General features: G+C 40.5%; 1 protein-coding gene across 1 annotated transcript in view; it reads left to right on the top strand.

Annotated features, from left to right (window-relative positions):
- The window catches only part of LOC111273701 (gamma-aminobutyric acid receptor subunit alpha-6), a 54769-nt gene that overhangs the window by 1630 nt on the left and 26284 nt on the right, over positions 1 to 26855 (top strand). The window contains 2 exon segments of the mRNA XM_022855584.2: positions 24334 to 24548; positions 26609 to 26676. Coding sequence (XP_022711319.2) covers positions 24334 to 24548; positions 26609 to 26676 — 283 coding nt within the window.

The raw sequence follows: 26855 nt of genomic DNA on the forward strand, positions 1-26855 counted from the left end.
GCATATAGGTATATATTAGTATAAAAAGTACTTCACATAATAAACCACTGCAACACACACATCCAATATGCCACTTGGCCCTTCGTTGACCCCTCGTCCGATGAGATAATAAATTGCAAGCGAGTAGATCCCCTCGTGACGTGACCCTTGCGGCATCGTTGAAACCTAAGCTCTAGGCGAACAAAACACAATCATGGTTATGTTTTGACTAGTGTATATGTGAAGTTTAGAGTTATATTCTCAATTAATCCTCAGTTTGCTTCTGCAGCTTGTAATGAATAGGATGCTCTCTATTAGACAAATGCATAGATAAGCTTGCTCTCATACTCAGCTTACATCCACGGTGGATACTCTAAACTGGGCCTTTAAAATAACGCCGGTAAATGGTCCTGATTCTGGAATATATTTTTTGTTTACTCTTAAGGGCAATGGTTTGAACAGCCGGTCTTTTGTCCGACAACCGAAAACAGGTAATTCAAGTCCCGTAGTAAGATGACTCCGAAAGCTGTGAGACCAAATAGTTACTACCACAAATGTTTCGTTCGTGGAGGTACATATAAGTATATAAATCAATCAGAAAGAGAACATAAAAGAAATATACGGAAACAGCAACTAGGAAAAGTTGCATATAAAGCATGGTGATGTAGGTGGTCTAGAGAATTATACACAAGTAGATGAATTACACTTAAAAGGGCCGACAAATAGAAATTATTATTATTATTGTTGGGCTATTTTTACAGATACTGGCTATTTAGTGCATAGTACAGGATAAAAAAGGATACTGTGAAGTTTAAGTAACCATACTTTGAATCATTCATGGTGATAGAGTATGGAGACGAGGCCTCAAAGAAAAATAGCGATATTTCGCCGCTAAGAGAGCACCTCTGCGGTACGTATAGTTGGATAATAAAGGTAAATCAATTGAGTTGAACCTGTTTGAAGTTTGTCACTGCGACATGTTTTGTCAAGCGAAAGAAATTGGTTTTTCTTACCTAGCGCAAAATTGTTTAAATGGCATTGTAAAACGGAAAATTTAGATAATGAGAATAGGACAATTGCTTATCAGAGCTCGTTTGTACGACCTCAAATGGGTCTATAATAGCTAATACAGAGTAGATAGCTCTTTTAATACGCTAACACCGAGAGATCCCATTATCGTGTGGACTTCGAAGGGTTCTAATCGCATGTATGCTATACAATTGAATTACCACATAGTGAATACAGCCTCTGTCGCATCGTTATCAGTTTACAAATGGCACACTGAGACCGTAACAGTTTGTCTACCTGTGAACTTATCGAAAAGAAGTGCCTATTCTTCTATAGATTATCTCTTAATGATCAGATGTTATTATCAGTTGCGCTGTGGAACATTAGCGACATCCGGAAATACATTATAAGAAAAAACAACGTCGCCGACTCGTTCCAAACAACTCTCGTTGTATTAAACCAGAGTAAATGCCAAAAAAAAGCGTAGAATACGGTTGACAGCGCGGATGAATCTCGTTGTTTGTTACCCTAGTTATGGCTTTTAGTCTGAACTCTCACGTCATTACTTTATTAATATTCACATCAGATAGAAGGTCGATTCTCTTAGAGCCTGTTATGTTGAAATTATCGACCGTTCTTGCATCAGCTTCCATTACCCTCGAAGTCTTCATTAGTACTCAATGGGGGCAGAACAGCGTATTTGCCCACTCCTCCAAGACCAATACTCAGTGGCTGACCTCACTGTGAAGTATTTACTTGTAACTGCTTTTTTCTTTTTTGTTAAGTAAGCAACATAGAGTAAAATGTAGATAGGTCGGATCCTGTGTGTCGAGGGCATAGGCCACGAGCAGGACAAAGATAGCGCGGCAGCGCTCCGACAAAGTGCGTCGCGCTTAACGAGGTCACGCAAGGCCTCGTCCGAAGAAAAGGTGATACTCCGAAGCCACATATTGAAGTGAAAGGATGAGAACTAGTATATGAAACGGCTGAAAACATCTTTGCCTGTGATAGCAGATAGTTACTGTTACTCACTGGTCAGGGTTGGTGAAAAAAGGAAACATATCGCGTAGGTGTTTTTTATACGATTGTACGATCGATATTACCGATCAGGCAAGATCGTTCTCTAGTTTAATTGCAAACCAGTTTAAGGCTTGGTTGTCCCTACCAAAAAAATGAATATGCGAACAAGAAACATAAACTCCGAAACCCGCAACATCGTCAAGAAAAACAAGCTCTTCTAAAAGAGAAGATATATAAGAATTCCTATTAATTTCTCCGCGTAGATTCGTTTTCTTCAAGTGAATCGCAGCAAACATTTTCGGCTCGAGAAGATGAAGAATAGCTATATTTAGATTTCCATCGTTCGCCTCTACTGGTAATAGTATGTGGAAGATGTGTACGCCTTCATCATATAGCGTTGGCCATTTTGTAGCTAATAGTATAGAACTGAAACATACATAAATGTTGTATTTGTATTTAACTACAAAAGCCAGTGTTTGACCCGAGTTTGGTAATGAGTATTCTGCTGAACTCAATAGAGAATTTCGTCTACTGTATAGCGAAATGGGCTTACATGGGACAAAGTGCCCTCGCAGATATCTCACACATCAGATATATCAACAATGGAAGGAAAAACAGGCGACAGAGCATAAGGACAAACCGTTGTTTTGACGTAATATCTGCGGTATATAAATATATGCGGTATTAGCTACGCTTAGCATTTGTCAATATAAGGCTACATTTTGACTATTACTTTTCGCTGGTTTCGCCGTGCCTTCTTCTTCATCGACGCTACCCAACGACATAAACGAGCATTAAAGCATCGTGTCAATCGTTGACGATTCGTTGCACAGTTGTGGCGCGAATGCTCTATAAACGATTCCAGAAGATTGAAATTTAGCTAGCATTTGTAGGGAATTTGCTTGAACTCTTTGAATACGCTTGCCGATATCCGGGGTGGTCAAAGTGCTATAAGCAAAGGGACACTGTTGTTTTCATGGCCAAGTATATCGAACAGTTGAAAATGTTTCGAAACATTGTTTTTGCGAAGCTTTTTCTAAATGTCTAAGAACTATTTTTGCACGATAACGTCATTACTGCGCAGCCTTCACGGAAAAAGTTTGAACTCGGCGAAGGAGAACGGTGATCTGATGTTGATTGAATGAAAAACAAGGAGCACGACCATGTCAAAAGAATGATGCTTACAAATCGAAATCGAATATTATTTAGTTTCCCAATTCCTCCCCGCTCTCCGTTTCCGAATGAAACAGTGTGGTTTGTTTTTCCTGTCATGCCTCCTCTGCTGATCGTCCTCGTCATCTGCCTGTCGTTTGATAGACATCTGACCGACATAAGCCTTCGGCGGACTTGGCTTACTGGTCGCCATCTGCAGCAGCCACAGCAATCGTCATAGTCAGCGTTACAGTGAGTAAAGGTTTTGTCTACTTTGGTGGGTCCTAGGGCCTGCATGCACTCCGCTGTATGGTGCTCTGTTACGAAAACGCAGTGTCGTAAGGCCGTGACACAACTGACATTGAAATGACACCATTATGTGGCAAATCGGGACTGTGTCATACGGAATGATCGCGGAGACAACAATAACAACGATGACCCCCGGATCAACCCTATAAGTCGGCCTCTAGGGTAGCAAGGTTCGAGCGTGTACGTATCGGGGAAGTGCAAAAGACAGAAAGACTTGTATACTCTGATGTGTAGACGGACGAACGGACCAGTCGTAGCAGCAGAAAAAATAAAGCTGGTGGCAGCTGTTAGTTGAGAAATGGGTCTGTCAGCAATAGCTACGGCGACGAGTTCGGTGTCGGTCGTGATAGCACGATTCCTCTTTAGACAAAGCTACTGACACAGCCGCGAGCTTGCCACGTCTATTGCTTAAGGATTCACCACTCACTTCCAGATAGAAACGCCGAATTCGAATTCGAAATGTGAGGTCTATACGTTTGTCTAGGTATAAGTTACTCTAACTTCCAGTAAAAGGTTGACGTGGTGATCAGTAGTACCTAAAGCTGTGACGTTTAATGTCAACGTGTTTCGATAGCAAAACTTTCAGCTATACGTTTATGAAACCTAATACGAATACTATCTATTAAACTGAGAGAAACTATGCCAATTTCTCCGATTCACGAATGCGGAGAAGGGAACGGAGAGATCGCATCGGTAGAGTTGGTCGTGTCTCATCTTTTCTACCATTCGTGAGCGCGCCTTTAAGAGTTCGGAGGGAATGTAATACCATGCAGCGGGCAAACGAAATTAAGGGTTGCATTCGGCGATATTGAACTCGATTCTATTGGACTGACAAGTAGAAATGATCCGGCTAGTAGCGATGCGCAATGTGGCGTTTGTGACGCGACGCGTCAAAGTGCCCGGTCTTGGGCTGTACATTAGCTGTCTTTAATTATTACGGTTGTCCGTTTCGCCCTGCCAGTCAAAACTAGTTAGAATGGCTCGGTAGATATTCGGCCAGAATCGTTTCGTTCGGTAGTTGTCGAATCAGGGCGCGTGGATAGTGCCCTTAATCGAGTGGACACCGAACTTGCGCCGGAAAAGATCGGCAGGAATTGAACATTGAGTGCCATTAGCAATGCAGATAGTAGGGCGACAGGATCAAATTAGATTACAGCCGACAGAGGAAAAAGTATCGTCAAGAAAGAAGGCACCACAAACTCTACCTACACACACGTTTCTCCGTGGTCAAAATGCGTAGGACTCAATTAAATTCTAATTGTATGCGCCCTTTAATTGCGTTGTAATGTCGGTAAGAGAAAATGAAAATGAGACGAGCCGTTTGCAGGTGTCATTACCGAACACTTCTAAGGGACGCCCGCTTTGAAAGCAGAGGATTGATTAATCGCTCGGTCTGCTTTCTTAGATCTTCTGATAAATGATTGAACGCAACACCAAAGTAATTTGTATAGTTATTTACGTGGTGCAGCGATCTGATAACTTAGAAGTATATATCTAAAATGTTACAACTGGTATGCGTCTGGCGCTATTCGTATATGCTTATCTCTTTGCTGACAGCGCTGCCTGTTTTCGATCCAGCGAGGTCTATAGACGTCCACCGATGGCTTACGGACTCGACAGGTCGTAAAAACATGCATGTCTATGCATGACTTAATGCACACGCAACAAGCAGATTTTTGCTAGCAATGCAATTAGATTTTTTTACACCTAAGCAAAGCTTGTGCGGTTGAATACAGCCCTTAAACCTAGATGGTTAAATCTGTGCCTACATTAGGTTGCCAAGAACCATTATTTCCAAAAGGTATGTGACCTACCGCAGTGAAGGAGGCATTGTTACGTCTGCATAAGGCACACAAATGAAATCGTCTCCACTGCGCACAATCAACCTTTAGAGAAAATTCGTAATGTTAAATTGCGTTACAAAATTTGTTCAACCAGTATTGCCTGAAATGAACCTGTGAAACTAGATAAAGCTAAGTCCGTGTAATACTATAACGTGAGTATCTTAAACAATGCTAAAGTGCGGTATGTATCCTCGCTACGCAGCGTTGATTTCGGTCTTTTTTTTGGAAAAGTCTCGTGGCAATTTGACCATCGGTCCTATTTGGTCTCGTTTTCGCATTGAGGCTGGTTCCGGTAGCTGTATATTGAGAAGTGTCGGATGCTACAGAGGTGATCGGGGTCATTTTTCGCAAAAGACTTATAGTCATCATTGACGCTTAGTGGCCCCAAGCTCACGACAATTAACGACATTTAAAGAATATCGAACATATACTTAGGCCCGTATCTAACTGGATTGCGGTAACCTTCACATCGCTTCTGTCGCCGCTGCAATGACAGTTCGCATGACCGCTCTCGGCCTGCTTAGAGTTCCCTACGCATTTTCCCTTTGCACTTTTTTCGCCCTTTTTTCAATATCCGCAATTTCGATGAATGGGGAATTAGCTAGTTTAAGGAAAATTCGAGCTTTTGTTCAGCCCCTTATTCCACGCTATGCTCTTGTTCCACCTCCCACAATTCTATGCACTGCTAAATCTTCAATATCCTGTGTTGGATGGGGAACGTAAGGTATCGATAGCGTATCTTGATTGTGGACCCACTCTATCCGATCTTCGTCTTTTGTTCCCATTCTCATCGCTCTAATTACTTACTGCGGTTTTCTTCATCGACGTAATTGTCAATTTTATTAGGCGTTTAGAATATAAGCCTGGCACCGCAGTTAAGTATGGTTTTAGATGATTATTATCACAACCATTATTCCTATGTGTCGCTAGTTTCCTGTCTTCTATTTCTAACATCTAACGAACGGACAAAAGTTGCGAAAATACCGTAAAGATTATGGTCTTACAGCTTAGCGAACCTGATGTATTATGGTATCGGCTACGATCAGGCATGTCCCCATTAAAAATAATATATACATAGGTATCTAACAGAAATGAGTCGGGTAATCGGTGTTACTCCTTATAATGTTTGCAGCCATTATCAGTAGTAGCGTAGCTAATGCGATATAAATAGATTCTTCTCCGAATAATGTATACGTTCCAATTTATTGAAGATAGCGTATTTACTTCTTTGAAATTCATTTTGTTGGCTTTATAACGAAACAAAGTTTGAATATTTTGACGTCCGTGCGCTCCTGGGCAGCTGGTGTCAACAAGATTCTAGCTGGACCCTTGTTCTGTTCGGTAATCCACTAAGGCCAATAGTGATCTTTTAATAGGTATGTGTCCGTTATGTGTTTTTTTTTCCGGATATTTTCTGGATAACATGTTTATTTTTCGTTTTCAAATAGAAACAGGGTAAAGTTGATTTTCTTTTGGACAGTTTTGGCTATATAGTATTGAGATCTGTTATAAGATTAAGTCGCCTGTATTGTGACAAGAGTTCGTATTCCACTGAAACTGATCTCGCCACTTCACCCTTCTACTTCTTTCTATAGATTCAGCCTTCATTAATAGTATAAACGTGTCAATGGTCTATAGGCTACAGGCAGTAATGCATACTTTCATTCGTTTTTATTATGGGAGAAAGGGTGATGCGGACCATAAAAGCTGCTTTGTTTTTAATATGAAACAGCACGAGATAAGACTACCTTTCCTGAAAAGGGGCTTCAAACCAGTAAATACACACAAAAAGCGAACAAAAAACTTGTTTCTGTTCCTAGTTGTGTCGACACAATATAGGATAACCTATGCGTGAAGCTATAGTAGCAGACAGATGGCAAAACTCTTTGTAACTAAAGCCGCCATAACACTTAAATAAATATCCCCTATCTATTCTTAGGTCTTAATTTATAGCGCTGATTTAGAATGAGTCCCAACTGTTATTACATGGGGAAAGCTGTTTTTCTTTTTATAGCTTCATTTGTTTGCACACTTATTACTACACATGTCTCTTTTTTTTTTTAATATATATAGAAAAGTATCTACGATACCATGTTTGCTTTCAATAAAAGTACTTATTTATCAATAATAGTTCAATTTAGTTTACTATCTTTTATTGACCGTATGTACTTTGAAGCTTTGCGTACTTTATGAGTGCGTTTATACGTTTTATAATAAAAAAAAAAGAATTTTATATTTAGAAGTGAGTTTGTTTCTGTGAAGAAAGCGATTGTAACCGATAACATCTTAAATTTAGAAACAGTTGAAGATGTATCTAAGAAAAACTTGAATCACGAGAAAACTGGAAATTGAGTAAAGTTCTTGGAGTGACGGTATACACCTTTTGTACACCTTGCCAGCCTGCAGTGCATGCTCAGTATCATTGATTCTATCGTATTATTTCCAATTTCCACAACCCGAAAAGCAATTAGAAGTAGGTCAGCGTAAAAGAAACTATTTTCGGCTGTGGCATCAGTTAACGATTAGTCTCATATCTATTGGCTGAGTCAATAACCAAGGGCAATGATAGCCTTCACCACGCCATCAGCTTATCGTTTTCATCTCCCTTTTATTAACCAAATACGGATCAAATATTGGACTAGCTACCGTCTTGTATAAATACTACATTATATTGGCTGAATTCCCATCACATGGCATCACTGCAACAAAGAGGAAACAAAGTAGATCATCTTTCTTTGCCTTGTCACCGAAACAAGTAAGTATGCGCTTCGAGACATCGTCGAAATGGATACATTCAATTAAGTAGGGTCTACACCTTCAGTAGGGTAAAAAAGGGACCTCTACTCATCCAGTAAAGACCGTTTCTTCGTATAAGACTGCTAGTTATTACATCTACTGGGCATCATGAGTATGATGGGTATTTGCCAGCCTATTCAGACCCCCTGATTTGACGCAAAGCGGCAGCAATTGGCACACACTAGTTTGAACTATCTTAGCATGAACTATCTGGCGCAAATCAGAAATGTCGGCCTTGGCTTCTGTACTCGAAGCACTCGTGGTAATGAGTCCCTTGAAGAATAACGTTTACACGAACCCAGAACAAAGGTGCGGCACTGTGTCATTATTTTTTTCAGCGAAAAAAAAAGACAGTGTTATTAATATTATACGAATAAGTAAGAAAATGGAAATTTTAATTTTTTTTCGAAGGGGACTATCCGCAGATAGGTATAATAAAACAATTTTTAAAGTTAAAATAGCTGACGCCAGTTTAACGAAAATAATTACGCAGCTTCATTGATCTCCATAGTCAATTAAATGATGCATGTAATATTCAACTATGCTAGCTTTTTCCTATTTTATGTTAATTATAAAAATCTAATCGAAGCTGGGTTTACGAGGGCTCGTTCGGCATAATCCTGACGACGATGCAGTCTGTTTAGAGATAGCTGCTTAATATTTGAGGCCTAATTATGGGTGGGCCTCCCTTCCCTCTTATTCTTTTATATCTCCTTTCATATATTTTCTTGCAGACAGATAAATCAAATGTCCTATTGGTAGTCCTAATTTGCCAAGCCTCCTAAAAGCGTGTGAAACCTATGTCCTTAAAATCCTGTACCTTTCAGTTGGAGCTAATGCAAATGACAGGCCGTTCCATCCAAGACGAAAGATTACTTAAAAGCCCAGCGAGCTTGTATCATCCGTCACCTGCCGTTTAGCGCTCTAACGGATCTGGTTCAAAAATGTTTATTGTCAAAAAAGGCAAACCTTGATAATGGGTTGCTCATCTTCTGATACTTAAACGGCCAAAAATATGCTCGCCGATTGTAAAGGGAAACTTGTTTGGATAAAATACGTTAAAAGACAGCATAATTCACTGTGTCACATGCGTATTGTTGTAGCAGAACTGGAAGCGAACGTTTCTTTAAATTTCATATCAAATGAAAGAGATAACTCTAACTTCTCCTGCTTACTGAGTCTACATAAAAAACTTGCGAAAAAAAGTAACGGTTTGCCTCCGTGGCGTAACATTTGCGGACGAATGGTATCTTCTTCAAGTATAAGCGTAAGCGTAAGCGTAATTTTGTTGACAGATATGACTATGATGATATATGCTACGACCGTAACTGTTGTACAAGGCACCCGATCCTAACAAATGTTTCTCTCTTTCCTGAAATAGAAGTACCTACGGGTGTAGTTTTGGGATATACGATATCTATGTAATCCGAAAATCACCGTTTCCTGAAATGTATCATCCAGTACTGTTCGTCACCTTCTTACACAGTATCGCCTTCAAGATTTCTTAAATTTAACTTGGACGTGAATTTAAATAGAATTGGATTAGAAGATCTTTGCAGAGAAATTCTAGATAGTGACATAATATAGCTAGGCTGGCCGTCTTGTTAATACTGGCACGCAACCCGCCTATTCCCAAGAAAACAAATAGGACTTTGCGAAGCAGGAGGAGGCGCAGCTGTAGCACCGAGTTTTGTCTGCCGCGCTGTTATGCCTGTCGGCAGCACCTGTGCCGGATTGAGAGGTTCATGTAACCGTAAGTCGATAATAGCCACAATTCGCACTAACCCTCAGCGTCGGTGCCTAACTAGACGGGATCGAGAACGACCTTGTTTCATAACTCACTCCATAACGGCAGTGCCAAAGAACTTGCCATTAAACTGGCCTCTACACCTATGGGCCTAAGCATTTAAGCTGCTAGGGCAAAGCTTGTCCTGCCAAAAATCAACACAGTACATATCCACCAGTTGGCCTTTCTCGAAGACTTATTTGTTTCGGGACGCTAATTGCTCGAAGCTGCGGATTGTCGAATTTGAGAGGAAAGTATGAAATGCACCGGAGGGAAATCCTACCACTTACCTTTTCCTCATAAAGTGAATGACGGTGATACCTGATGACAATTAATGTGAGTTCTGCGTGAATCGAATGCGGTGCGCTACATGAGATAGATTTCGCTAAAGTTGAAATTGCTGGATAAGATGTTTCTGTTAACGTAATCTATGGCGCGTATACTACTACTTTTAATGGGTGAGCTCTATTTTATACTACATTGATCTTTGAACAAGACTGTATTTTAAAAGAAGAGCTAACAACAGTTACGTATTTCACTTTTCATCAAGGGTCGACTGCTCTGATGGCTGCGCGGGTGGGGCGCCGACTCGTTTGGGGCTCGAATCCTGGACTGTGTAGGTTCGGCCAAGTAGGTTTACTAATAAAAAGCATTGTAAGGCCGCGGCTCTTCCTTAGCCTGGTATTGATAGCATCACGTTGCTTACATTTCATGCGCATATTAGAAATTGATTTCTAGCACACTGTGGGATGCTAGTGTCGAGAAAACCTAGTCTTTACATTTTGTTCTGTTTTTTTTTTTAGATTTTCTTTAACCCCACGTATCAGCCCCCTAAACGTATGTTCGCAAGCTACGAATGAGCGTGGATTCATGGACTATTATACCTAATACATGTAAATGTATAGTGACTAATCGCATAGAGAAGCTGCCATTGAGATGCTTTTCGAGACAGCGGCTAACAAGTGTCATAAGGAGACCTATACATACCCAAGGGGTCAATGCAAAGCTGTCGTTCAAACGAACAAGTCGATATATGTATGTTCATTTAATGTGGGCTATTAGTAAAAATACATGTTTATTTTATGGGACTTCATCTTCAGGAAGACAATAGCCATGGGTTGCTAAATAGCGTATAACAACATGCATAATATAACTGGTAAGTATATAAGCCGCCACGGCTAACGGGTTCCGGTAAGCTGTAGCTCGGAGTGATATAAGGCGTACGGCATACGTGGTCCGATTTGCCAGACGTGCTAGTTTTGGCGCTAATGTAGTGCAGTAACATTAACGATAATATTTTCTGCCATTCCTTAACTATTCATAGTATTGGAAATATTACTTGTAAGTCTTACGAAGTGAAAGCAATAAAATAAGCCTACAAAAGGGCAAAATTATCACTATGTTAACTTAGCGGTATATGAGTAGAGCTACGATTTCTTACAAGCCGAAAAGCATCAATGACTAGCCAAATATATTCTATGCCTCGAATTTTTCGCCTGGAACCGCCTTTAGGCATCATCTCAGAAGCTTGATATATTGTCACTGCTTTCGTCACCCATATAGCCCATTGTTGCAAGTTGTATACAGACAAATACAATTTGGGCGACTAAGGAAGTGCCGGAAAAAGCGGACCAGTGCCCCAAGAGGCCGTAGTTTCCCGGTTCGATGGATGCCCGAGTAATGCGTCATCTCAGACCCTTCGAGATTTGAACAAAGGATTGAGGTTGAACGTGTAGCTTCTTGGAATCAGGAGAAGTCAAATGCCCCGAAAGATACAGAGTTGTACATATATTTCTCTGACACGTTGACACGCGTCATTTTTACTGCCGGAGCCGGCTTGACGGAGTGACCGAGCTCGGCCATGTAAGGGACTCGCTGATCGCAGTGCTGACGAAGCAAATCTGTGCCGATCCTTATGCTCATGTATGTCTCTTTTGTTTGAGTGTGAATCATAGGAAAACGATTTCTCTAGTTTACGTCATTCCAGTACGAGGTTTGGTTCTCAGTTAGTGTCAATTATGTATCGGGACGCGACGGCATCGGCGATTGCGATTGACCTCGCCAAGATTACTTCATTAGCAGTGACTGATACCTTGTTGAACATTGTTAACATATACATTTGATCCCCTAGTGTGACAAATGCGGCTATTCCTGTTCCAAGGGCCATTTGATATAGTAGATGAGTCAAAGCAAGGGTAGAATTTAGTAGAATCAATGTCTTAATGTTCCCGATCTGTTCTATCTACAGTGAACAAATACGCGCGCCTAATGTTAACTGCAAGCGTATATAAGTTCGGCTATCTTCTTAATTTTTCAAGTTGCTAATTGATTTACACATGTATTGCAAACAAGTCCCATTCACAAGCACTTTAAGTTGTGCTTTCAACTGCAATTTAAAACTTAAAACCGCAATTTCGGCTGTATTGTCAGCAATTTTGGCACTGTGTTAAATTGCTACAAATAACTTTTAGCCCGAAGCGGTCGAAAAATCTCTACTGAGATAGAAAAACGGTCGTTGAATAAATTAGTGGTAAAGATCATAAAGATTTTCCTATAAAAACGTAAGAATAGTGAATATTGACAACTATAGTCTTGTAACTCCCTGAAAAGCCTCTATAGCTAACACAACACCCAATCAAAAATATATATTTTGATTGTTATTGTCTGTTCGATAAAATAAATATATAGAAACACTTATGTGCTCAGGATAGAAATAAGACAAACGTTTCGAATCAAAACTGAGGAACGTTTGATGTGCTATCATATGTGTCGAATATGTTATAATTGCGCTAAAACGCGAAAGAGGCGGATTGTCACTTTTGCGGGAAATCATCCACGTCTTAGGTTTAATAACAATTTTTTTAAATTTAAATTTAATAACAATGGAGTCTGTGCACAGCCTGTAAAAAAACTACACAGGCTACTTAAATCATTTTGTAGTACAATAAGCATATATAAAAAATGTATAAATTTGCGTCGTAATATTCGACAGGCGAATGGCGTGTATCATATAGACAGTCAATTTAAATAAAAATGTCGCGCCAATATTGTAGACCCTTCACGAGTCATTAGAATTTTAACCGTATCAGAAGCAGTTCGAATGTAGGACAAAGTCGCGTTACATAAGGACAAGCCCAAAGACGGAACGCTTTTTTTGAATACCTTTTTGATACAGAATCCGTTCCGTCAGTGAAGCTAAGCTATGTTCAGACACCAGCAGTTTTTTGAGCCACTGCAAAAATCATTGACGGCCAAATACAGATCGTGATCTGAAGTGCGTAAGTGATAACTGAATAATGTACAATATGTGGAAGTCAACTAACTGTAATATAATTGACAAAACACTGTTGTTTGGATGTTTGTGGGGGAAAAAAGCTTGTAGCACGCATCTGAAGGTGTTAAATAGCAAAAAACAGAACGTACCAATGGCGCACGCAAACACCTCTTGTAAATCACCGTATCACAGTATTATGAAACATATTTGTATATACGTATTCGAGTAACTGACGGCTCTCGAAAAACAGCCGGACCCTTAAATCGACTCGATAGTTCGCACAATTGTAGAAGAGAGCTTCGAATATCTCAGAATCGGCAGCTAAATAAGGTTCCAAATCAAGGTAATTTTTATATAGTTATCGTGTAGTGATTTTGACTTCATCGATGTACTTCTCAGCGCGTACAGGCTTTTTACTAGCGCGATGAAAAACAGTGAAGCGAAGACGTTCTATCAGTCTAATTTTCTACACGTTGGAAAGTTCCAACGCATTTGCTTACACAATACGTACACCTATCTGTGTTTCATTGCGCTTTTCGTCCTGCAATTTCCTCACTATGCGGTTGCTCCGAGGGGGAAAGGAACATATATTCTAAGGATGTTCTACAGTGACAATTCCGATGTCGTCAGGACGGCATCAGGCAAAAACGCAATAGTTTATCTGGCTGACTATAGGGCCGGCAGAGCGAGTGGGGGCGTATAGATGATATGGCGTTGGAACGTATAACTTGTGGTTGAACAAGTGCAAAAAAATTATGTTCACCTTTCCTCCGGATGACTCCGAACGTGCGGGGTAGGAAAATGCTTGCGAGGAATCGGGCGCGCCTGTCTCTGCTTCTAAGGCCGCTAAAGTGGACCTGTGTGGTTTTCGTATGTCTGTGAGGGTGTCTTCATACTACGTGACGCATTTAGTAGTACTGACGCTGTTCTACGGAAGAATTTTTAAGCCACTTACAGGGAGTTTATCTCGTCCCATTTGTCCACCGCAGTCGCAGCAGTCTCTGGATTAACTGGTATTAGTCAATTGCGTCAAGTAAGTAGATTCGAAAGATATCCAAATACAGGCTGCGCTTGTATGATACGTATATATTTCTCGTTTGAAGTACGGTACAGCCTACGAGTGGCCTGGTGCAATTACACTGGAAACTTGCACTGAAGGCGTATTATAGGAGTATATGCTTTTGTCTCTATTGAAACAAGCATCCGCACGTAATGAGGATGAAAGGAGTGTATTTTTTAGCACGCGCCAATCCAATTTTATTTATACAAGAGCAACGTAGTACTCCAGATATTATCGTATGCGCTTTAGATCATCCATGCGTGCTTGTTTGAGCCCGGTCGGTACTTGGGGAAGCTAGTTGGAAAACTAGAGGTAGTACCAAGCAGCACGAAACGACTGTCAGTGAGACTGATATGTCAAGTTTTTTTTCCTAATTTGAAAAACGCCACACGGAGCCGAGGCTTTTCAGGGTGCATAGACCCGTCAGCGCCTTGCATAAGCTGTATAACAGGTAAGCATAGGAAGTAAAAACCTAGAAGAAGGCAGGCAGGGAAATATCGGCATAATCTGCCTTGAAGGAGGAAGAGAACCGCGTGAGCCTCAGCAATATGCAAAAGAAAGCAGTCCTCCCATTGCCTGTGCACCGCATTCGAGAAAAAAGAAAACGAGGGTCAGTGACTACCTCCGAAACCCCTGATCTAGCCCAATTCACCGTCAAACTAGACCAACACTAGTAATGACATAGCGTGTCTCTGCGCTTTGTACCGATTTTTGATAGCGAAACATCTTTGAGGGGTAATGCAGTTCTTTAAGCCTGAGATAATCTGAGGGGCTTGCGTAGCGCTTAGTACTTCTTTCCATACCTGATGCGTAGTCATTAACTCAAACAATGCTTGGCGACTGGCTTTTTGGTCAACGGCCCAAGCAATACAGGGAAGCAGAGATGAGCGGTAACAGAAATTTTATCTAAGCATATAAGCTTATATGTCGTGCGAGCAAAAAAACCCAGAGCTGGGTCACAACTGAAGACCATAATCTCACACTTGATAGACTCACTATTACGTCGAGTATGAATTTCTTGTTGTATCTGTTTACAAAACGGACAATAGCAAAGAGTTTCAATCGCGTTTGATAGATACAATATGTATGAAATTGTTTTTATTTAATTCACAGAGGTCTGAGTGAATTAACAATGAATATATTTTTTTGTAGTATATCCTCTAGCTTATACAGTAGTGCACATATCCTCATGGTTGACTTTTTTTTCTAGACATATTTATGTAAAAAAAAAAACATTAACACACTTGTCTGTGTAGAACTATTGCCTGCTAAGGTTCAAATTGAACTTAGGAAAACCCTCATAAATTCTGCTATAAACGATTTTTGTTTCTAGGAGCCTTGCCCCTTTACATTGATGTTGAAGAGCAAATCCACTCACCGTCCTGAGCACATGACTGACTTTCAATCTGCGCGCTTTGCTGTGATATAGTGACATCCAAAGCAAAGTGAGTAGCCTAGGCCTTCTGAGTGTTCCTTTTTCCGCGAAATCGATAGCTCGTTCAAAATAAGGTATTGTAGCATACGTGTCCTGGGCTGGCCATTTCTGCCGTGAACACTTTCAGACTTCAGTACACAATAGCGAATATCGTTACGTATTTCCAAATTGCATTAATGGTGAGAGACTTAAAGTCAAATTTGAAATATAGAAAATGTTTTGTTTAGTATTCATCGGATACCGAGGAAAGCATGGACCGGTACGTGCTGATATGAGACATACCGTAACAAGTGCATGCTTAGCTAACAGCCGCATTATGGCAGGCCTGTACCGTGCACTCTATTATTGCGATTTACATATATTAATTATATTATGGATATTATATATTGTGTTAGGTTGAAGTAATTTCAAATCTTTTCTAGTCTTCCTTAGTCATAGTATCATAAAGATGCTATCAGTTTATATGGCACCCGTGTCTACGCAAAAATTCTGAGCATATATAAATAATGGATCGAGCTAATAATTTTCATGTGAATTTTAACTTGAAAGTTACATGTGAAAGCTAGCAAATCTACGATCTCTGACACTTGTTTGTTTGCCGTTCGCCATGGCGCTCGTCGTAATAGTGATAGCAAAGATGAATCTTCATCTGAGGTCGCAATCCTGTTTAGAGTAACAGTGCGGTATAACTTAGGACGATTTGTTATTATTTTGTCTAGCTACTACAACCTAGCAACCAACAGCTCAGCTAAAAATTTATTTGTCGTTAGACCTAATTTACACTGCTGTTGGGCAACAATGAAAAACAGGAAGACTGCCGACGTATGTCATTTCTCTATGGTTTACTATTGGGGGCGCGTTGAGTTGAAATACGGCGCTCTTGAAAGCTTTCAATACATAAAGCAAGCTATTATAAGGACGAACTACTTTTGATCCTGAGGACAAAAAGCCACGTCACTCATTCAGCTACTTAAAGTCAATTTAGAATCGAGCGCGAAGGCTCGCAAACATAGGCAAAAGTAATAGAAGGATGATATCGACAGCAGTCATCGGGCGTCGAGGTTAATCTACTAGCAAAGAACACTGAAATTTTGGAAAGGACTCGGCCGAGGCAACTTGTTGACAAAAGAAAGAGAGAGAGAAACGCAAGGCAAGCGAATGAATCGCGACATCGGAGCGAAAAAAGTTAAAATGGTGAGACGAAAGAAGTGCAAAAAGCCAGAAGCACCTCAGGAGAAGAGATTTGACTTTACGAGAAAACGATCAGTGGCAGCAACGGAAACGAAAATCAGGACTTCCATGCGAGGAGAAGTTCTTTACGTTTATGAACGTATATAGAGCGATATAGAAAGGGACACCGAAGAAGGCTGAGGAAACGAATCGATAAGAGGCAAATCGTGGGGGGCGGACTTTTTAGAAACCTGCCAATGCTGTACGAACTGAATTTCTAGGCAAACGTTGCAGAATCTGCCACAGAAAGCCCCACAACAGCTTCATTAGCACAATCCTCACTCAAGCAAAAGGCTCTTACTTAAAACCTAACTGAGCTGGACAGGACCATGAGAGTGTTAACCATGCGGAAGGCGACGTGCTCCATGAAAAAGTTAAACGATTTCGAATAGAAAGCTGCTTTAAAGCGCAGGGTACTTAATGGACGTGATCGATCGTTACGCGGTTCGATAGGGAATAATAATCATATTGATGATGTTAGGAGGCGGGGCGTGGACAGGAACTGCGAAGAAAGGGACAACAACGACGAGGAACATGCTTAAATACACCATAAGAAAGTTAACCCGCAATGTCGACGACTTAGGCAGGCCGTGACAATGTGTGCAATGCTAGTAAGCTAAAGGAAAAGGGGGATAGATGGCAAGCGAAGGGGGATGCGCGCCAAAACGTGCGAGAGTATGGCGGGAGGGTGAAGGTTGAAATCATATGTACAATAAGACCGAACATAGGGGACCAGGAATACCAAAAGGGCACATGGATACAGCGAGAAACGCAGGGTTTCTCGGATGACGAAGAACGATGGCTTGACACATAGCGTGCGGGAGTAATCATGCAAGCAGAACAGTGAGTGAGTATTCGTCGTTGTCTAAGCCACCGACTTCGTATGACTGTAGACTAAAGTGTATTGCGGCTCATCAGTGACACAAACGGCGCTGATCTGCCAACGTAGCGAAATAGCGTTCGGAAATTACTGACCGACCTGCTCTTGCTGGTGTCGCTAGAAACGTTTCTCCAGCGTCTTCTCTTTCTCCGGGCGCAAGGCTCATAGGTCCCCATCAAATGTTCGTTCTTCCTATTTTTCCTCTTAGGACCTCCCGCCAATGCTCTTCCAATTTGACTAAGTAATCAACGTCACGCCATTTGGAGACAGCGCTAGCAAGCGGACAAGAAAGGGGTTTACAACAAGCGAACCGCAGCTGGTGCTCCTGCAGCTGCTGCTCTTGCTTTTCCTATTAGGGCCAGCACGCTTCACGTATAAGTAGATACTACTTAAACGACTGTATTACAAGAGGAAGAAATTTGAAAAGCAAAAGCAAACAAAGAAGCATGTACGAAAAGAATATGTAGGCATGGGTTCACGTCTCGCCCAACATGTTTCCCTGGATGGGTCACAGAAATTACTGAATATGGTAAGTATAGTAGTAGTTTGAAATAATAGAGTTTCGTTGAACATGATCGTGCTTTTGAACTTCAGTGAAGGCTCAGAATCGAAAAGCGTGCGTCGCCAAGCTAGATTTATAAGAATAATTTAGAAACACAGAATCACCGAGAACAACTCGCAAGATTAAACCTTTAGATCCTTCGCTACTGAGTATGAGCACCTTTATAACATATAAATGCCAATTAACAAAATATATGAAAATATGTGAATCTGTAAAGGCTGTTATTCCGGCCCAACTTCAACATCCTGGTGTTTGATCAAACTAATCGATACAAATCATTTAGTGTTACTTAACACATGTGTCGGCATTATGGAATCCCCCGCCTTAATAGGCCAGGCTATGATTTACACCTGCGTACTAACACGAAGGTACGTTAAGGTCAGCGCCTAGTAGAGATGTGATACGCATATGAAAATTTCCATTTTGAGGCAACCCGGTCCAAAAATCAGAAGTCGAAAATAATCGTATCTTAATGCCTTCCTGAATGCGCTTTTTGGAAACTCTGTTTTCCGTTACATAATACAAGACGACACTTCCTGCTGCCTGTGCTCCCTTATAATATTATAAGACCATGAATAGTAAAACTAAAGTGAAATATACTGGTACATTTTTCGGTAAAAATGAACGAACAACCTCATTTCTATGTAACGAAATTGTGACGATCACCGTATGATAATGGTGGTAGAGCAAGATTCTTATTTTCGTAGCGTCCGACATCAGGAAAAATATCCAAGTGGCACATCCGTGTTTTGCGTCGGGTATATAAGTGTTTAAAGTGGATATATTATGCCCCGATTATACTACTAGTAACAGGTCAAAAAGATCTCAAGGGTAAAACGCCAGTCGTTTTTGATCCTAATTACTAAGACTCATTACTTAACTCATACCCGGCTATAGGTGGACATTAAGAGCCTTATTCGTGTGATTTTAAATAGCGCAATACTCTCTTTATAATCGTGCCGTTCAACTGTCGCTACGATATCGTCTGCTTCTCCTCTGACTATGTATAAATACCGTAAGCCTCAAAGAGCACGATACCTGTATCATACGTCCTTAGACTACTTAAGGCAGCTACTTTTGTCGGCGTAGAGGTGAGCCGTCCGCTACTACGTCGTGAAAAATTGCCAATTCCCCGCTATTTTAGAGTGGTTTCTGCGTCGTAACACAATAAATTGTTGATGATGATTCCGATGATCGATCACAATATGTAGACGCGTTTGCTGTATTGCAGAATACACAATCATATAGCAGTTACATGCGATCGGACGTCGGAAATATATTATTGTACAATGTCATAACTATAATAAGTTTGAGTCGGTCCTTTACCATAAGCTTTTCCTATCTCGTTTGAGCTAGTCTGCTTAATGACGGGCTTAGCAGTTGGTCAACAAGTAGAGCCTCCGCTTTCAGCAGGGCTTAGCCAGTGAATAAGAACATAATAACACTTATGCAGTCAATTTTGGTGAAGGGCCTTTATTTCTGCCCAGAGCTGTCGAGTAGATGTTGAACAGTTGTGAGTTAACCGGAGCACTGATGTAAGCATCCTCGCTGGCCGACACCGCCCCCTGATAAACACCTGATCATCGCTGAAGAAGGCGAAGTCGAACCTCTGACCAAATGTCCTTGATAGGTTACTGAAGCTATCCCCGAACTATTCTCGACAATAGAGGACCAAAACATGACTCGCAATCATGGACAGCCAAACGGTAACATCGAGCTAATAGCAGCTAATACGTTTGGCCTTACAAGGCGTAATCGCTTGCAGGCGAGCTGGTAGTATTGCGATAACCTTGCAATTAGAGAAGCTTCAAGCAGGGATGTCGTTGGTGAAAATAAGAGACCAACGGATGGAATATGTCGTAAAAGACGTATTTTTTCTCTTTCCTACTGTCGAATGGCCTGGCATTGTCTTTTCAACACTTTTTCTGAGAAGGTATCCTTTCGCATTTGCCCATCGTAATTAGAGGACGTTCTTTGCTATGCAAATGTTAGTGGCCTTCTTAGGGGTTTCTGCATAGCTATGCTTTCCAGTTAATTCTCTCAATTGATCGTCTATCTATATATACAATAATACCGAGTTAGAGTTTGCATTAAATCTGATAATGACTCTTTTGAGCTGGTCCTGATCCTACTTTATGTATTTTCCTTTAAATATTTGTATTAATCATATTGGTTACTAGTGCGAAAAATGTCAGTTTATTAAAATCGCGCTATTTTAGCGATGCTACAGTCAGTGACTCTCGTTTGTTCTTTTAATACGTATATTCACTGTATTCTTTCGTATTTAAGACCGCTAACTTGGATACAATCACTTGAACTTTCAACAACTGAGCCGCGGTCAGCTATAAAAATCGGAAAACCGGAGTGGTTAATGAGTCGGAGCTGTGGAGACAGCTCGCCATATAAATCTTGTATATATACATATATACATATATATATATATATATATATATATATATATATATATATAAAATGAAAGATATGCAACTAAAAGAAGCGTGAACCGTTGGTTGCAAATACTGAATGAAGGAAATGTTCAGTTTGAAAATAAATTTTATCGAAGATATTGTGCCAAGATTAGTCATAAAGGTTGAGAGATATGGTAGAAGCCGAGCTATCTCAAAGCACATAGATATGAGCGTTCAGGGCTGGCTTACGTACAATGTTTGTCCACTTCGCCCAAATCAAGAAGGTAAAAGATTGGACAAGTTAGTACTGCATAATATGAGCGGGAATCAAAAACGAAGACGTATAGATACTTGCTTCTCCATGCTCTTACGACAAAGTAAATACTTCTATCGGTATTGAAATGTAACTTGTGATTAAACGATGTATCTTCTACCATAATGATAATAAATGACTTCCGTTATACGTACAGATTGTGTTTTCTACGACAATAACAGGCGGCCAGATTAGTGGACAGACACAACGAAACTGGTGGTAAATTACTCTGTGTCTTGTCAATAGTTGGAGTAGATGATGAACAAGCTTCACATCAAGCAGCCGTTGTTAAAATTGAACGAATTCTATTGCATGACCTCTATTACACGAGTCATCACACAGATGGTGACAGAAGGTCATCGATACGAATGATGCATACTTCGAATGATGATTAAAAATCTATGTGAAGAAAGGTCGAAGGGCAAGGCTTCCCTATCCCACATTTGATACTGATTGACCTAATATATTTCAAAGGCTTCGTGCATGTTAAACGGAAGTTAGAGCTAGCGTTATATAAAGACTCAGTTATATACTACATTATTATATTATCGTTTCTGGAAGAACATTATCTCTTCTACAATTCTCCAAGTTGCAGCTCAATTAAATGTATATTTCCAAGTAAAAATTTGACATATTAGCTTGTCGGCATAACGTAGAGCAGTACAGGAGCGGACGTAGGTTGCATATGACCGAAAAATCTAGTTCAATGAAGACGCAGTTAGTTTCGCTTGAAACAGACGATCGTTTTGAAATATTTAATGCTGCTTCTTTTTTACGGTCGAAAACCTCAACTATGATTATTCGTGACTATGACGAGGCTATATTTAAATCCTTTCACCTAGGTCAGGACAACTGCTTGGCTTCACCTCTTTATGACATGGAACCTATTCAATGCTACTTTTCCTTCGAAATACTTGTGGACGTATCGTAATAGTAATGAAGCCCCTTTAACGTCGATCGACTTGTATTCCTAAAGGCATAAAAAATAAACTTCTTTCTCATACAGAAGGTTCGTCTCTTTCAAATGTAGAGCTTCTTCTCCTGCTTAGGCTGAATAAGAGGCCATCACCGCATACGTAGATCAGCGACTTCCTTCGTGAAACATTAATTTCATCGATACGATCAGCAAATTGTCAGCTACTGTACTTTTGATACGTTTCGTTAATTACCATCAACGGTTGCTGAGGTGGGCACAACTGCTGGGTAAGCAGCGTCCTCGGGGCCTCACACCACGCTTAAACCGCGCCCCCTACCAAACAACTCATCTGCATTTAGACGTGTTGACTTCAAGTAACCTCTCCATCCCTAGCCATTTGATGATGAATTTCTCAACGCTAAATAGTTGCTTTCGAAGCGAAATATTTTTTCGGCCAACGAAAATATCTATGGTACGGGAAACATTTTATCTGATAAATGCTTACAATATTTTTTTTTCAAACAGTTCTCAGAGTCAACATTTAGTACTTATTCATTATTAGTTAGTTAGCAGGAGGTACCGGTACAACACGAATCCGCATCTCCGTCAGGCCACACGATTTAAAAAATCGCTTACAAATACAAAGATGCATCCTTGTATGCGCATTGTTTCCTACACAAGTTAACTCTATTTTTGATAAATTGGTATTTATCGTAGCCAAATTAAAGTTAACGTTATGGTTCGTCAGAAAAATTCAAATCCTATAGCAGTTTATAGATAAAGCTTTTTCTTCAGCTAGTAAGTGACGGCTGGATGGATATACCTTAGCAAGATGTAAAGTTGCTAAGCCCTATTGATAGGATTCTAAACATTTTCAACTATGAACGATGATAAAACCATCTGGTTTCAAAGTGCCCATATTTATTACTGCAACGAAAACATTTCTTCAAACGGGTTCATATGAAAAATAGGGTTAACTGCAATAAAATCGGCTAAGAATAAAAAAATAAACGCAGGAAGAGCAATGAATGCAGATTTTCTTCTGCATATGTTTCAGCTTCATTACGTCAGTGCTGTGTTCTATGTATGTATCTTTAGTGGGCCGTTAACGATCGTTGCACTACAAAGTCCCATATGCCGCAACGTCCCGGCCGCTCAGTGACTAACAAAACAAGCGAATTTTTACTGTTTTCTTTCTCCTTACCTCTTTACTACGCTACACGTGTATATATATATATAGGGGTGGAAGTACACACGGTATGTGTATACTTCCACGCTTGACCAGGCAGTCTTGTGATCGTGGAACGAATTCGCTTTGCCGGTTTTTTTTGCCGTCCTTAGCCACTTCGTAATAATAAGTGGGCACAAATCGATGCAATGGCAAACAAAACTACATCAAACAACTAGTAGTCAGATCCTGAACTCTATTATAGTGCTGAACTACAGTGTTTTCCCTGTTTCCACTCGGTGGCTTCGAGTGGAAGATTATGATTGCTACATGTTAGAACTGTTTCCTCTGAATCTGTTCAAAATCCTTAATAATTTTACTTGAAACTCACACTTTGGTTCTGCGTCTGCCATTGCTAATTAATGCTAAACCCAGTTCAACCAACCTATACGTAAAAACGAATCGCTAAGCTTAATGCGTTTTAAACGTTTAAAGTCTTTTTTTTTTCATTGCTTATTACAGCTATGACCGAATCAGCAGGTAAGGAAGGCGCCAGTTTTTCTATTAACCGTCATGTCAGATTCACGCGGTCCTGTTTGTGACAAATTACTGAAATAGGCAAATTTGAGGACGGTAAGACAAAAGCGACAACGAAACAAAAACAAAATTCATGTCCATTCCATTGATCTGTGTCGCAGACTTCTTCCCAAAGCTTAATTTATTTGTATGTACGTATGATTAAGGCTAATCATGGTTATCACTTATCAATTCACATATGTACTGATCTGGGCACACTTTCTCCCAAAGTGTGCCCAGATCAGTAATAATAATAATAATAAAGTCTATTTCAAAGTTAAACAGAAAATTACGCGCTTCGAAAGCGCGTCCGATCCGTACACAGTGTTATTATTTTAACAGCACTCTACCTGCGCACGATCAGCGGTTGGCCTCGAACCTTCATAGTGTCTATGTTATTTGTACGATGACATAGTAATCATTTTATTTACATTTTGCCCTAAGCGCAAGCAAAAACATATCCTGACCGTACGGGCGTTATATAGAATTATATGGTTTACGGGCGTATTTTGATTAAAGCGTACTGACTATCGCTATAGTCAGATGCGAAGTGCAACCCAGTATCAAAATGTCCCTAACATGCAGTTGGATTAAAAGCTGTTGTCGTGTTATTTCAGTGCGCCTTTAAGCTGCGTTTTGTCCGCCGGCTCGAGACCTTCAACTGGGTCTCTCGGGATAATGGGTAGCTCCAAGACGAACCGCCGTAAAAGTTGGGACCGACGAAATTACTCGCCTGAGTTCAAGGCGCAGATGGCGCTGTCGCGAAATATCAGCATTTTACTCGAACAACTTTTGCGAAACTACGAAAACGATCAGAGACCTTATCAAGGAGGTAGGCACAGTTACGAGTCAATCGATTCTTGCAACGGTATCTGAATATTACTCCACTGAGATCATATTTTGTCTAGTCAAACGCATAACCACGTGATACGACAATAGCATTACTACAACATAGGTACCCAGACGTACCCGAGCCTTTTTCCCGGCACAATGCGTCCATTAGAGTACGAACTAACACCGTTCGTATGAGCTAATCGACTCCGCTATGATGGAGCCGTCTCGAACAGGATACCGACACACAGATTTGCGGTGCAAACGAGTGAAGGAACCAATAATGAATTGAAGATAAATAGCTAAAGCTAGCATATACCGCGCCATCCTTCCACGCCTTCGACTAACGAAACGTTACATAAAAGCACTATTCCTTATGCAAGAGAACTGCACTCCAGTCTTTATATTTGGTTTATTTTATTGCGTCTTTTTCAGCTACTGTTGTTTTTATCGTCAGGTTATACCTTGTGAGGAAAACGTTATTCGCTTGAAGTGTTCATGCTTTTCGTAGAATAGGTTATACGAAATTTACTTTTAAATTCTATATTATCTTTTTTGTCTAAGCAGCACGCTAAGTAAGTTAGCATAAAAATATTCTATGAGATAATAAACACAGTACAAAGATACTTAGCAACTACGCATTGTCACGTTAGATATCGATATAAAATCTTGCTGAAAATTTTCAAGTCCCATCTGATTAAAATGTGGTTATAAAATTTCACTTAACCCCTGTCCTATCTATCCTTACGTGCGTAAGTGAGTCAATCATTGCTTAGGTCATTTATATCGGAGGCGAGCCTATGTTTCACCGCAACATAGGAATACTATAAACGTCATTCATGTAAAACATTCGGCAAGACAGATCGCTCACAGGAACAAGTTGTTTTGTCGGGCAGAGAACAACGGTGAGGCGTTTGTTTGGCGCGTTCTCTAGCTGCAGTCTTTGCAATCGGACGGATAGGTAGATCCGCCTTGGAGAACATCGGGCGGATAAGGCGTAGGCGAGTGGGCGTGTATCCGTAAAAAACGTTTGTTTCAGTTTTGGTTGTGACCGGCAGCCCATCTTTAGCTATAGCGGCTGAAAATAGCGATGCTGCTGCCGTTTGAGACGACTGCCTTGTTGTTGCTGTCGTCGTACGAGATTATGATAGAGTCGTTGGTTTCCTCATAAAGGCAAGAGAGGGAAAACGGAAAAGACTGAAAAAGAAGAAGAACAGAGCTGCGTAGTTTCTGGTGTTTACGACATTGCTCCTATGACAACTAGTAGTCATTGGTCCACTGACAAGCATTCATTCATTTATTAATCAAGAGTGTGAGGGAATAGGTACTCTGAGGTTTCAATAGACACGGTAGGCCGAGTGAGTCCTTCATCTATCCAACCTTCTATTTAGAGCCTCGTCCAGTTGGGTATTATCCTGATAATCATCTTTGTGGGCTGATCTTTCTTATGGAGGAACCTCAAAAGCAAATACAGCATCTCGCCGGCAAGAAGAGCATGTGTTTTCGTTTGAGTTCATTCGCGATGCCACGGTCACCTCTAATCAGCGTGCGGTATCACTCTTGTGAAATTGAAGTCTTGATCGACGGACTAGCGTTCGAGAAATGAGACAGATTGCTACATAACTGAACGGAGTGAGTCAACGAAGGTTTACGACGTCATGACTGTCGCGTAATACTCTATTTACCAACTTCCCTGTATAAAAATGGGGAACTACGAAGATGGAGGACAACGTATCAAGCTCTGATATAGTGGAGCTCTTTTTACGCGAGCCTAGTAGGCTGGTAAACTTTTTGCGAATCTTAAACACGATAAATTTCAGATCTTTCAAGAAAATACTATTTTGCATATGCCGAACTGTTAGGGCAAGTACATTGGCATGTGGTTTTCTGTGTATTTTACTGATCGTGTCCTCTGCTAGGAAAACAATCTGTCAAACTCACCCATAAGAAGCAGGATATATAGATATTCTAAATGTAAATTAGGCTGAATGCTTGTGATGTTAAAGAATGGTAGCAACAGTCAGCGAATTCACGTTAATCTTTGCTCGAATATTCTTACAGTTCGACCTACCCGCATCGAAACGAGTATGTTGATCCGGAGTATGGGCCCGGTCTCTGAACTCGACATGGTATGTTTTTTGAATACAGCAATAGTCTATAGCTCTTACATAACTCTTCCATTGATATACTCTGACTTTTTTTCAGAGCATCAGGTGCGCGGGAATTTCATGTTATCATTAGTGTTTTTTTTTTTCGAAAAGTGGTCTACTTTGTTTGAAATACTCAACTCCGCTAAGTTATAACTCAC

This window comes from Varroa jacobsoni, unplaced genomic scaffold, assembly GCF_002532875.2.
Source record: "Varroa jacobsoni isolate VJ856 unplaced genomic scaffold, vjacob_1.0 scaffold_216, whole genome shotgun sequence".
NCBI classification, from domain to species: Eukaryota; Metazoa; Arthropoda; class Arachnida; order Mesostigmata; family Varroidae; genus Varroa; species Varroa jacobsoni.